Source organism: Microtus pennsylvanicus, chromosome 11 (genome assembly GCF_037038515.1).
Source record: "Microtus pennsylvanicus isolate mMicPen1 chromosome 11, mMicPen1.hap1, whole genome shotgun sequence".
NCBI classification, from domain to species: Eukaryota; Metazoa; Chordata; class Mammalia; order Rodentia; family Cricetidae; genus Microtus; species Microtus pennsylvanicus.
In genome coordinates this window covers 40932797-40946131 of record NC_134589.1, presented here as the reverse complement: position 1 = coordinate 40946131, position 13335 = coordinate 40932797, and the positions used below count along the sequence as shown (strand labels likewise).

The following is a 13335-nucleotide window of genomic DNA, read 5'->3' as shown; positions in this document are numbered from 1 at the left end:
CAGAGTAATGTGAGGCTGGACACTGAACCCATTACTAAAGATAAATGGATCAGTTACACTAAAACAGCCTATACATTTGCCATAAAATTTGACGGGACACTTTTATTCATGGTTCTTCTATGATCAGATACTTAGAAAACATTAAGGCAAAGAAGAATTAGAAAAGCATTTTTCAAAAAGAAAAGCATTTTGCTTTCTTTGCCTGCAGAGCCATGTTGTACTATTCTCACAAAGCTCCTAGGAGCTAGTTGTGTAGTAATTTTTCATTATTTAATCTCAGAGTTCTTTGAAATATATGCTGAAAAATATATGTACAGTTTACTTGACCTCTAAGTAGAGTGTCTTGGCTTGCAGGATTAAATTTTAGGACAGGAAAGGTGGTAGCTTCATGCTTTAGTTCTTGATACTCCAGATTGTGTACGTGTGTGTGTGTGTGTGTGTATCATATGATCACCAGAGCCAGAAGACTTCAGGAAGCTAGGAGTAGTGACTTTAATGTGTTGTGCCAGTCTCTGGTATGAGCTTTGTTTGGCAGGCCCTGACAGACTACCGGGCAGAGCTCCGGGATGACCCAATCATCAGCACACATTTGGCCAAGTTGTATGATAACTTACTGGAACAGAATCTGATCCGGGTCATTGAACCTTTTTCCCGAGTACAGGTAAGAATCTTCCTGGGAACTTTCTTAACAGTTTTGGGTTAGATGGTATAGCGGTAGCCACCTCCTTTTCCATATTTGTTCAGAATAGGAACTCACTTTCAAGGGTATGTCTGTTGGTAAGAAGCCACGAAGGGCTTGGACTTGTCTGGATGGGAAATGAATCAAAGAAGATGCTGGTGGGGTTATGAGCTGATGCTATGAGCTGGCCTTTCCCCGTGTTGATTATCCCATTCTTGTAGTCATTGTCAGTATTTTCTGAATTTGGTACATGGAACAGGAGTGTATTCTGTATAGTGAAGAGCAGGAAGAGGACCGAACAGGACACTAAGTGTGGCCAGGGAGAATTTCCCTCTCTAGATTCAGCAGCTCAAGAGACACACTAGTTCTCTGTCCTTCTGTTTTATATTGAAGATAAATTCAAACTTTCAATGTTACTGTCTGCTTTTCCTTTTAGATTGAACACATATCTAGTCTCATCAAACTCTCCAAGGTAAGTTCTCAGGCCTGTTATGTGGTGAGAATGGGAGGAAGATATGGAGGGGTGTCTTCTTTGTGAGGAACTGAATGTGGGCTCAGAGCTGGAGAGTATTTCATTGCTATTTTGCTCCAACCATTTCTTTTTTTCTTTTTTGTAAGACTCTTTCTTGTGAAACTTTCATGTCAGACTGATCTCTGATTAATGGATATTGGTCCCTTTAATCATGTACTCTGATTTTAGGCCGACGTGGAAAGAAAATTATCACAGATGATTCTTGACAAGAAGTTTCACGGTGAGTAAGCAGCACACAGGCCAGGGCCTGGTCAGAATTTGCAGGGTGTATCTTTAAAACAGGGGCTGAGTTTCTCTCGTGACATTCCTTGGAGCCCTGACTCCCTTTGAACAATGTGTAAGGGGATGGAGAGAGGATTCATCAGTTAAGATACTTAAGGACCTGGGTTCAGTTCTCAGCATCCACATGGTGGCTCACAACTGCCTGTAACTCTAGTTTCGGGATCTGACGCCCTTTTCTGGCCTCCGAGGGCTCTTGCATGCACAATGTGCTGTGTGTACTCACACAGGCTCACGTATATATAAATAAAACACTCAAAGTTTTTTAATAAAAGAAGTGAGTATATAGCAAATGTGCTGGGAGAAATTGGGATAAAGTGATGAGACAGACAGTGGGGTCCTTTTTTATTGTCTAATTTTTCCTTTTAATTGGTTTGTTGCTGTGTTTCTTGCAGGGATTTTGGACCAGGGGGAGGGCGTTCTGATCATTTTCGATGAACCCCCAGTAGATAAAACTTACGAGGCTGCTCTGGAAACAATTCAGAACATGAGTAAAGTAGTGGACTCCCTCTACAACAAAGCCAAGAAGCTGACATAGGTGAGTGCCGGCCCCGAGACCCAGGGCCGGGCAGCACTGTCTTCTGCCTGCGACACTGAACACCTTCTGGTCCTCACGGCTTCCCTGATTGACACTGCTCTGTCTTCTCTTGCAGAGTTGGATCTGTAGCGGTTCTTTGGAGAGTGTGTGTGGCGGGAGAGTGAACCCTTGGGGAAATGCTAGGAGATTCTTTTCTTTCTGTTCTACTTTTCGCTCGGAAAGTTTTTAACCCTCATTGGTGCATCTGTATCCAGCGATAGGCGGCCAGTTCTCATGTAATCAGCACTGGCCAACATGGGAGTGGGAAAATTGCTTAAAAAAAAAAGAAAAAAGAAAAAAAAAGATTCTAAATAAAAGGAAAAAGGCTTACACTACCTAAAGCTGTGCTCTCTGCCTCCTGGGAGAGGGCCGCAAAGCCAGGCACCCCGCCAACCACTGGGGATCCTCATCCACCTGCTGGGCGCCACCTCTCCTCCTCTTCAGAATTGGGTGTTTGCTGACCATCAAAAGCAATGACTTTTTATTCTGTTTGTACTGAACCAAAACAAACAACTGTGTATAGACTGCTGTTTTCTTTGTTATTTGAAACGAGGCGTTGGTGTGCTCTCCCCTTCCCTCTCTGACTTTGGCTCCAGCAGACTACCTGAAAGGCCGGCTGTGGAGCCACTGCAATACGGCTCTGCTCTGACCTGTGAAAGAATGGGAACAAGTCCAGGAGCTAGTGTCCACTACGGCCACACGGGCAGGCACAGTGTGGGCCTCAGCCCTCAGGGTGCCTGATGTGCACATGGCTTTCTTTAACACAGTAACTAGATTAGACGGCAGTGTTTTAACCACCCCTCCTCCCCTCTTTGCTTTCCTTTCCTCTATTTCCTTTCAGCCAGGAGACCATATCCTTTCTCTTTCCCCTCTAGAGGAGTTGGGTTGTCTGAACTCCATCTGCTGCTTTCCCTCTCTACCCTTCTCTCCTGATGTTAGATGGAACTATCCCTTTTCAAAACAGTAACATCGGGAATGAGGCTGGGTGGTTTTAATTTAAATTACAAAAAAAAAAAAAAAAACCCCAAACCAAAACTTTGTTGGGTTTGAAGCACCCTCATGCCCCCTTCCCAGACTGTCTTCCTCTGCCTCTTAAGAGTGTGAGCTGACGGGGTGGCGCTGTTTTAGCATGCTTTGTTTCCGATGCAGTTCCTTAGCAGGCTTTGATGCCATTTGGGCAGGTGAATGCCTGCACCTTTGCTGTCCCCACCGTGCCGTGTCCTCTCATCCACTCTGTCTTTTCTCTCTTCCCTCCTCCCCTGACTCCTTCCTGCTGGCCCCCTTTTCTCAGACTGTCCTTCCAGGTTTTGGTAATAGATCTCTATTTTGTAAAAGGTTTTGTTGTACCAGGTTTTGCATCTCCACTAAATCTGACTGGCTTTCATTTCCCTCTCAAAATCAGGTTTTGTTCTCAGCCACCTTCTCCCCATCATGTCCAGTCACTGTTTTGGTTTTGGCACCATCAATATCAAATGTACAAACGGTTCTTGCTAACCAACACCAGGTATATCTGATGTTCAGATGAGTTCCAATAAAATAATTTTTTTTCAAAAGGTGTCTTTTCTTGAGTGCTGGTGGGTTTCCAAGAAAGTTCAAGTGTTCCTTGTAGCCCCTTCTGGCTTGGCCAGAGCTCTGTCACTTCATTGCCTAATGGGAGTCTTATAGCCATGCTGGGAGTCCATATTTGGAAACCTTGGCAGGAAAGCTGACCTGTAAGGAGTGAAGTCAAAAATGGAGCTCAGGTGTCTTTTGGGGCAGGAGGACCTGCGAGGACATGTGGGCTTGGACAGTAGTCACCAAGCCTGTCTCCTTATCTCCTTGTCCATGGGAGGCGCTAGGATGCTAGGTTCTGATGAAGTAGTGCAGGAGCCAGTGTCTCCATGGCCAGTCTCACTTTAGTGACTTTGGAATCTTCTTCTTTTTTTCAAAAAATTTATTTATTATGTATGCAGTGTTCTATCTGCATGTTTGCCTGCACACCAGAAGAGGGGACCAGATCTCATTACAGATTGTTATGAGCCACCAAATGGTTGCTGGGAATTGAATCAGGACCTCTGGAAGAATAGCCAGTGTGTTCTTTTTTTTTTTTTAATATTTATTTATTATGTATACAATATTCTGTCTGTGGTGCAGGCCAGAGGAGGGCACCAGACCTCATTACAGATGGTTGGGAGCCACCATGTGGTTGCTGGGAATTGAACTCAGGACCTTTGGAAGAGCAGGCAATGCTCTTAACCTCTGAGCCATCTCTCCAGCCCCCTACTTTGGAATCTTAAATAGCGGCTATTTTCATACTGCCTGTAGACCCCAAGAGTAGGGGGATTCTGAGGGCCTGGGGCCCCTGGGGGACTGACAAACCCCTTCCAGTTTAGCAGTTCTCAGGTGTAGATGTGTTTCTTTGTATAATTTTACTTCTAGAAAGTTTAGTTTCTATAAAGGACTTTAAAACTCTGCATAGGGATGTGATGTGGAGCTGGAGCAGGGTAAGGAGGGTCTCTTAGACCTAAACCCTAAGCAGCTCAGAACAGTAGCCCTTAGTGTGATGATGCAAGAAGTGTAGTCAGGCAGAGCTGCTAGCCGCGTGACATTAGGTCTTGAAGTGAGGCTAGTTCAGACTAACCACAGACCATCCTTTACAGGCTTGGTGTGAAAGAAGTATTAAGCAGCTTACTAATTTTTATATATGCCACTGGAATATTTGGGGCATATTGGGTTAAATAAAATATATGTTATTAAAATTCCCGGTTTTTGTTTGTTTGTTTTGTTTTGTTTTGGGTTTTCAAGATAGGGGTTTTCTAACTGTCCCGGAACTTGCTCTATATAGACCAGGCTGACTTCGAACTCAGATCCATCTGCCTCTGCCTCCTGGGATTGAAGGTGTGCACCACCACCACCCAACTGTTCTTTATTAATGTTCCTAGAAAATAGCGCATTACCCATGTGGCTGGTCAATATGGCTCTCAGGTAACCTCTGTTGGACTGCTGCACTAGACCGTCATGGGATGTGCCACGGTTTCTCCTTCCGGGTCTCACATAGCTAGCCTAGCTTCCTCCCCACTCCCAAGGTCTGGCCATTGATTGGCCTGGTTCTGGGCTGTCTAGCTGAGGGCTCCTTTTAGGCACTCGCCTTCAATGTATTGGGACTTCGTTGTGCATTAATGAGACTGCTTTGACTGTGACAGCCAAGAGGTCTGCTCTTGTGCCCTGCTGTGTGCTGGTTACATAATCTGTGTTGCTCAGAAGAGCCACTAGATGCTGCTCTATGCCCTCACAGGAAGACTTCCTCAAGAACCAGCATTCTGAAGCTCTTGGTTGGAATCCTTTCTGTACCATGTAGCTAGTTGCTCCTTTGGCCTTCTGTTCTTGGGCCAGTATGGGAAGTGGTAAGTGTACAACAGATCTCTACTGAGCTATTGCATGGGCACCCACCTTGCAAGGTAGCTAGATAGGCTTTAGGGAAAGTAGGCTGGTTGATAGTGAAAACTAGACATCTTCCTTGAGCTATCTGAATACTGGGAGGAAAACATCCTGCAGCGTTCAGCTTGCTCTGCCTTCTGGGCTCTAGATTCTACCATGTTTGGCAGATTGTTGCCCTTTCTTCCTTGCTTCCCTGTTGGAACAGTGAGGGAGCTGGGTGGGGGAAGGCAGAGGTGGACTTGACTGGTGTCCTGTGTGAAGGCTATTCAAAGTTGACTACATCTGGATTTAACGAAAATGCAAATCTGGAGTGCACACCATTTTGCTTCAGTTTGATATAGAAAGATCCACTTTTTGTCTGGGTCTTGAGGTGTGAAGACACACGCCTGTAATCTGGGTCTCAGGAGGAGGGACACACCTACTGCTGGAGTGGAAGAAGGAAGCTTTTGCTTTTTGCCTGCTTGCTCTGTCCTTGCTAGCAAGGCCATTCCTTCACTGGCATTAGGGCCTACTTCAGGATTCCTGCCTCTGCTGAAGACCAGCTGAGACATCTAGCCTCTTGAACTGAGCAGCTTCTGGATTCTTGGACTTTCTGTCCAATAGCTGGCCGTTGTTGGGAGTTCTGTTACCCTCCGGAACCCTGACTGATAGACTTTGAAGAGCTTTTCAGGTATCACCTAGGTGGTAGGGCGCCTAACAACCTTGTCCCTCAGCATGGAGGTTGATAGAATTGTCCTATTCTGTTCTGCTACCAACATGACTTTGCCCCTGGCAATGTGAGGAGGCTGGAGTAGTTCACACAGAGGGTTTGAAGGACTGGCTGGACAGAAGACAAGAGAGAACATGTGTACAGCCATGCTGGAAAAGGCCCATCAACTCCAGGATCAACTGTAAGAGCTGGAATTCAGTTGCAGGCAATAGCAGGCCCAGGTTTTTCTAATGGGTGGATTGTAGCCTTCAGAGATGTGTGTCTATTTAGGGAAGTAGAACACATTTAACTTTTGCTCAATCCTATAATTTGAAAGAACATAAACAATGAAGCCAGCTGAGAAGCTGGGTCTCTCCCCCTGGGGCTTGAGGAACAGAGGCTGACTTTCAGGGTTTCCTTTCCAGGAAGAGGCATTGGGTCAGTGGGGCTGAAAGACCATGGGCAGATGACTTAAACCCACTTGACAATGAAGGGCCAGGGCAACTCCTGATTTTCAAGAGCAGTTAGGATTGTTGACACTCTGAGCCATGCGACTTGATCTCGGTGTCAGTGTTGAGCCGGGTCGTCAGAGCTGGTGTTCCTGCCTCAGTTCCAGCAGTTAATACAAGCAGGAAGACTGCCAGTCACTGGCTGGCTTGTGCTACAAGGGAAGGTTTTAAGTCAGCGTCGCTTCAATGCATGAAGGGGTTAAGTAAGCTCCTGCTAGTGTGAGTTGTTAGATAACCAATTGATGGCACCTGCCATCAATCCCACAAGTACTTGTTAGCTCTCCCCCTTGCCCATGTGAGTTGAAGCCTCAAAGCTCTCGTCAAGGAAAGTTCTACCTCTGGTTCTGGACTGGACTCCAGAATTGTGAGTTAACACATTAATTTTGTTTTGCTTTTGTTTTTCGAGACAGGGTTTCTCTGTAGTTTTGGAGCCTGACCTATAACTCGCTCAGTAGACCAGGCTGGCCTCAAACTCACAGAAATCCGCCTGTCTCTATCTCCCGAGTGTTGGGATTAAAGGCGTGTGTCACCACCGCCCGGAGCCACATTATAGTTTATCCAGTGTTGGGTGTTGTGTTCTAGCAATAGAATACCGGCTAAGATTCTGCTCATCAAGGAACGTTGTGATGAAGGGCACACAAGCTAAGCTAGCCTTCCTGGTGTTTGACAGGTCCTGGAAAACGTGTTTTGTTTTTTGTTTTTTTGTACAGTTCAGTGCATTTTCTATTCTGGTCGCCAAGGCCCCTAAACTTTTCCGCTCCTGTTGGCAGAGAACTCTCTGGGTACATAAAGAAACTGGCGCTTTCTAACCTGGAAGTACTGTGCCTAATGACTCAACAAGATTCCTGTTTTGGGTAGTTGGCTCAGCTGTTGCAGGTGTTGTCAGGAATTCTCTAGGTCCAAGTTAAGAGACGGTTTGTGGCTTGCTTGCTAGTTTGAGTCTCCAGAATCAGTCCAAAATGAATGGCTAGTAAACCGGCAGTCGCCTTTGTGAAGGATATGGAGTGTTTTGGAGCTGTGCGTCGATGATCAGAACCAGAATATTCCGCAATTTTACTGCCATCAAGCTTCAAAACGGGCAAATCAGAGGCTGGTCCGAGGTTCTGAGCCTTAGAGGACAGCGGCTCTCCCTTGCCCGGCGCGGGGCCACTCTTCACAAGGCCCGCGGCCTCAGCTGCGGGGGCCGCGGCGGGAACAAAGGCAGCACGTGTCTGGGCGGGGTCCGCCCTTCGCCCCGCCCGCCCGTCCGCCCGGCGAGCTCCGCTGCGCGGCGCCGGTACTCACGAAGCCGGGCTGTGCCGTGCGGCGCGGGCGGCTTCGAAGCGGGGACCCGGCGCCGCGCGTTCCCGCCGCCCGCATGGAGCGCGCCCACTAGAGGCGCCACCGTGCGCCGCTCGAGCCGAGAACTCGAGTGGCCGCGACCTGGCGGCGAGACCGAACGGGAGTGCGGCGGCGCGCGCGACCCGGAGAGGCAGCCTGCGAGGCGCGCGCCAGGGCGGGGCGGGCGAGCGCGCGGCGGAGACGCTGGCGGGGGCCGGGCGGGGGCGGGGCCGCGGCGTCTGCAGAACCTTGGACAGAAGCTGCGAGCCGCCGCCGCGCCGAGCCGCGCCGAGCCTCGGGGCCGCGGCGCGCATTGCGGAGGGCCTGGGACGCAGCGGCTGCGCCTGCCGCGGGAGCCTGCCTGCGGGTAAGCCTGCGCTGACCGGGGCCGTGCGCGCGGCCGGGTCGGAGTCCTGCGGCGGTGGCCGCTGCGGCGCTCGGCCGGTGCCGCAGTGGAAGCGCGGGCTGGGGCTCGGCGGGGCCGCGGCCCGGGGGTTCGGGCCTCGGAGGTGCGGGCGGAGGGGCGCGGCGCTGAGCCCCTCCCGGGGCTGAGAACCATCTTGTTTTCCACGCAGATCCGCAGGGCTACACGCGTCGCGTCCTGGGAGCGCCTTCTTTCTCCCTGCGGCCGCTTCAGGCTCGGTAAGGCGTTTCTTCCCTCAGGCCGGCAGGCTGGGCGCGCAGGGGCGCCGGCCCCCGCCGGGCGCGCAGTGGCACCATGGGCACAGTGCTGTCCCTGTCCCCCAGCTATCGGAAGGCCACGCTGTTTGAGGATGGCGCGGCCACGGTGGGCCACTACACGGCTGTGCAGAACAGCAAGAACGCCAAGGACAAGAACCTGAAGCGGCACTCCATCATCTCGGTGCTGCCTTGGAAGAGGATCGTGGCAGTGTCAGCCAAGAAGAAGAACTCCAAGAAGGCGCAGCCCAACAGCAGCTACCAGAGCAACATCGCGCACCTCAACAATGAGAACCTGAAGAAGTCGCTGTCGTGCGCCAACCTGTCCACATTCGCCCAGCCCCCGCCGGCCCAGCCGCCCGCACCCCCAGCCAGTCAGCTTTCGGGCTCCCAGACTGGGGTCTCCTCTTCCGTCAAGAAGGCCCCGCACCCTGCCATCACCTCTGCAGGGACACCCAAACGGGTCATCGTCCAGGCCTCCACTAGTGAGCTGCTACGCTGCCTGGGCGAGTTTCTCTGCCGCCGGTGCTACCGCCTGAAGCACTTGTCCCCCACGGACCCGGTGCTCTGGCTGCGCAGCGTGGACCGCTCGCTGCTTCTGCAGGGCTGGCAGGACCAGGGTTTCATCACCCCGGCCAACGTGGTCTTCCTCTACATGCTCTGCAGGGATGTTATCTCCTCCGAGGTGGGCTCGGACCACGAGCTCCAGGCTGTCCTGCTGACCTGCCTGTACCTCTCCTATTCCTACATGGGCAATGAAATCTCCTACCCGCTCAAGCCCTTCCTAGTGGAGAGCTGCAAGGAAGCCTTTTGGGACCGTTGCCTCTCAGTGATCAACCTCATGAGCTCCAAGATGCTGCAGATCAATGCCGACCCACACTACTTCACACAGGTGTTCTCCGACTTGAAGAACGAGAGTGGCCAGGAGGACAAGAAGCGGCTCCTCCTGGGGCTCGATCGGTGAGCCCCTGTGGCCGGTATCCCGGCTCAAGGATTCCATTCGTTTTTAAAAATTTATTACTAAACGAATCAATTTGTGTACAGTATGTGTCTAGCAAAGCCACCAAGGGCCTCTTCCCATGTTCTCTCCTTGGTTTTTTTTTTTTTCTCTCTCTTTTTTTTTTCTTCCCCAGACCTTTCGAGAACTCTGGGGACTTTCGAACTCATGAACCTTGTGCAAACCCAGAAGATGCATTTAAAGCCACCTAGGCTGCTGAGCGCTCTCTCTGGGGATTCAAGGGACTGACTTGCCCGTGTCGCCTGTACCCATGCGGGGTCCAGAGTAGATGAGGCTTTCCCACTGTCCCATGATGGGAGCTGTGGCCCAGGAGGAAGTGACCCTTTTCTGGCGACTGTTTCTTTCTCCCAAAGGCTCCTGGAGCCAGCTGTCCCGACTCAGGTTCCAGGAGGTTCTCAGTGAGGCGAGCTCTCCACTGCCCTGGGCCATCAGCACAGGAGCCTGGAAGTGGGTCTGTTGCAAAGATTGTCCATGACTGTTGACCGTGCTCGGCCCTGTTTTGCTGCTTTGCTTTTGGGCGAAGGGCTTTTCTTTGCTGGCAGGATGGATGGAGCTCCCTGCCCTGTCCTTTTGTCTATGCTCCCGGCTCCCACCTTAGTGTCGGTAAATGAGGTGGTTTGCTTAGTAGATTCCTCTCTCATTTTGGGTCCCAGCTAAGGGGGTAAGGTGAAGCTAGGGGCAGCCCCTTTCCCGAGTGAGTTTTTCATTTGACTAACGCAGCTCAGTCACTCTGTGCGAAAGCCAGGACAGTGGCAGGTACCCATGAGCAACGTTGCCTTCTGGGCAGGTGGGCATCCATGCCTGAGATCAGGTTGGTGCCTGCCCACTTAAGTGCCACGGCCTCTTGCTGGTGAACATATTTTCCTACAAAGCTGGGGGAAGGTGAGATCAGTTGGCAGGGGTTACCGTGGCAATGGTGTCTCCCACCCCTACCCCTTGGTAGCTTAAAGCTGTCTCCAGGCAGTTCGGTTTCTCCCAGAGATGAAGCTTCGCTCTGTGCAACCTAGTGAGACAGCTGCGTCCCGGAGACAATTGCAAGATTCGCCTGTGACTCCTGACTGCTCGGGAAGCTTGGTGACTGTCCAGCTGAACACTTCCAGCTGCTCGGGTGTGGTGCCCACCTATCCCTGGCAGCTGCAAAACACACTCTGTGGACTTTACTGGTTTTTCTTTCTAATTTTCCCAGACTGGTGGCTTGGGGGTTTGGAAGCGGTCCAGGAGAAGGGAGCGAGCCTTCCTGCATGGCCCTCTTTCCAGCTTTGGGGAACAAAGAGCAATGTGAAGATGCTAGCGGGGAGTCTCCTCTTCCTGTCCTGCTCCCCAGGAATGGGCGTGGGGGCTACAGTGAGGAAGGCAGAGGTTATCTTACATAGGATTAGGTTCTAGGTGGCTGCCAACTTCCACACAAGCGCTACAGAAAAGTCACAAAGAGAAAGCTGTGAAACGGAGGTCTCCCCTAAAGAGGCCTGGAGCAGAGCCTTTCAGCTAACCAGAGGTGGGGAAGAGGACCTGACCCGCTGGGACTAGAGAGCCTTTTTCCAGTCCCTCAGCCAGATTCCTAGAGAGCGAATCCTGGGCCCTCATGATCTGCCGCGGAGCTGGGGAGCCCTGCAAGGGTTGCGGAGCCTCTCTGGTCTGACTTCACGCGGGATCTGTCTTCAGATTCCGCTGCCACGATTACCTGTGCGGAGAGCAACTTTGCACAGTTGGCCCCTGGTGTAGTGGAAGAGGAGCTTCAGGTGTCCGGTCTAAGGAGGAGGGGTTTGTGTTTGTAGCCCGTCCAACTGCTGAAGCCGGTCTGGAGCTGTTCACTGAGCTGCAATCACAGATTCCAGCTCTATTGACTGTTTCCTTCTCTTTGTACTTTAAAAAAAAAAGTTTGTTTTTTTTTTTAATTTTTGAGGAGGTGCACATTTCAGAAGTGGTTGACGACTAAGGAAAGGACTCCCTAGTTGACTGTGAAGCCCTTGTGTTCCCCCTTGCACTGGTCATTAGTACTGTGTAAAGGAACAACTGATAGACTTGAGTGTTCGAGCAATGAACCCATCTGACATGCTGCTATGAAGACACTTTTAGAACAAACACACGCAAAATAGAAAAGAAAAAAAAAAGGAAAATGTGAAAAAAAATCCACAAAAACTCCCTTTATTCTTCGTCGCTTTTACAGTGGTTCCGTGCATGCAGACCAGGAGCGCTCTGTGTCTTAAGAAAAATAACCTTAGAACAGATGGCAGTGGGAATCACGCCGTGCCGAGGACAAGCCACAGAAGCCGAGTTCAGGACTGGATTCTTCTCTTTTTCTTACAGCCCCGCAGGGCTGATATTATATTCTTTCCATGCAGTTATTAGAATTTAGTTTTCTTCCAGCAGTGTTGGACTTGCAATGAAGAGAAAACGTGCCATCCCGTCCTAGAATTATCCATAGCTGTACATCTGATACTGCTAATTACACACACGTGATGTATGGGTTTTTTTTTTAGTGAAATTTCTCTGTAGCTATTTTTTTGACCAAACTGTGGACACTGTTAATTTATATTTGTCTCATTCTGTATGTATGTGTAGCGTGTTTGAGTATGTGTGGTTTATAATCTGACAAGAGTCATGAAGCTCAGTTTGGCTGTAATTTAATTCCCCTTCCCTTATTTTTATTTATTTTTGTACTGTGCTGATTCAATAAAATGCACTGACCATCCATTACATCCGTCTCTTTGTGGACCCGCCATCTGGGCACTTGTTAGGGGCACCTTTAGTGCATGGCTGTGTATGTATAGGTTTGTGCAGGCAGAGGGGACAGTTAGGGAGAGGGAGGGAGCATATTTCCGCGATTTAGAAAGCAGCACTGGGGCAAGCCAGCATTGGCTTAGGTGCTGGGCAGGTTCTTCCTGGGGGCTTCCTTTGTGGGGTCACATGGCAGGCAGCTCAAGCCACAGAAGGCCAGCCACATTTAGGCATGGCCCGGTCAGTGTTGGCCACCTCAGTCCTGCTTAGGCATCTGGACTTAGACTGTATGTTGAGTCTTGGTGCCAAGGCCGCTGCTCCCATCTTCCCCTAGGCCCACCTTGCTCAGTGTCCACTGCCCAAAAGTCAGCAGGGGTGGACAGGAGTCCTGGCGACCCAACAGTTTAGCTTCAGAGGAATCTGGTCCTGGGTCTCCCAGTTGTGCCACTGCCTCAGCTTCTGTGTCCTGTCTGCCTTTCAGCCTCAGGAAGAGGGAAGCGAGGCCTGTTCTCTGCTGTCCCTGCACCCACTGCTGGGAGCCTACAGCCCTGGCAGTCTGCCAGTGACTGCAAGACCCTGCAGGGCTGAGCTTCTGGGCGCTAGAGTGTCCTGGGGCTTCCACCTGACCCGAGGTTCCTGTTCCCATGAGCTGCTGCAGGAATTCGTGCCATCTTTTGTGTGGACATGCGTTTATTTCAGAAACATGTTCCCTTAGGATTCTAGACTGCAGCTTCAGAGTGGCGGAAGAGTGTGCCTGGAATGAATTCCAAGGTTGCCTCTTGCCTCTTCTCTCACACAGCTTGCTTCTCACTCCCTAAATTTTCTGTTCAAAAGCCTTGGGCAAATTATCCACCATTTTACATAATTTGTGCTTGATTCTACCTTCTGAGATGGCAGTTGACTATATAATCTAAAATTTC

At 50.4% G+C, this 13335-nt stretch overlaps 2 protein-coding genes across 2 annotated transcripts in view; both read left to right on the top strand.

The window, feature by feature from the left end:
* Positions 1 to 3620, top strand: part of Psmd11 (proteasome 26S subunit, non-ATPase 11) — a 37498-nt gene extending 33878 nt beyond the window's left edge. Inside the window, exons 10-14 of the mRNA XM_075991411.1 lie at positions 536 to 661; positions 1116 to 1151; positions 1380 to 1431; positions 1886 to 2028; positions 2144 to 3620. Coding sequence (XP_075847526.1) covers positions 536 to 661; positions 1116 to 1151; positions 1380 to 1431; positions 1886 to 2028 — 357 coding nt within the window. The 3' untranslated portion in view covers positions 2144 to 3620. The remainder of the gene's footprint in view (positions 1 to 535; positions 662 to 1115; positions 1152 to 1379; positions 1432 to 1885; positions 2029 to 2143) is intronic.
* A 5098-nt stretch (positions 3621 to 8718) lies between these two features.
* On the top strand, positions 8719 to 12394 carry Cdk5r1 (cyclin dependent kinase 5 regulatory subunit 1). The gene has a single exon (XM_075991399.1). The coding sequence runs from the start codon at positions 8720 to 8722 to the stop codon at positions 9641 to 9643; it is 924 nt and encodes a 307-aa protein (XP_075847514.1). The 5' UTR covers position 8719; the 3' UTR covers positions 9644 to 12394.
* Positions 12395 to 13335: the final 941 nt, after the last annotated feature.

Bases quoted from the DNA above. Each gene is read 5' to 3' on its own strand.
- Cdk5r1 (XM_075991399.1), top strand. From the start codon at position 8,720: ATGGGCACAGTGCTGTCCCTGTCCCCCAGCTATCGGAAGGCCACGCTG.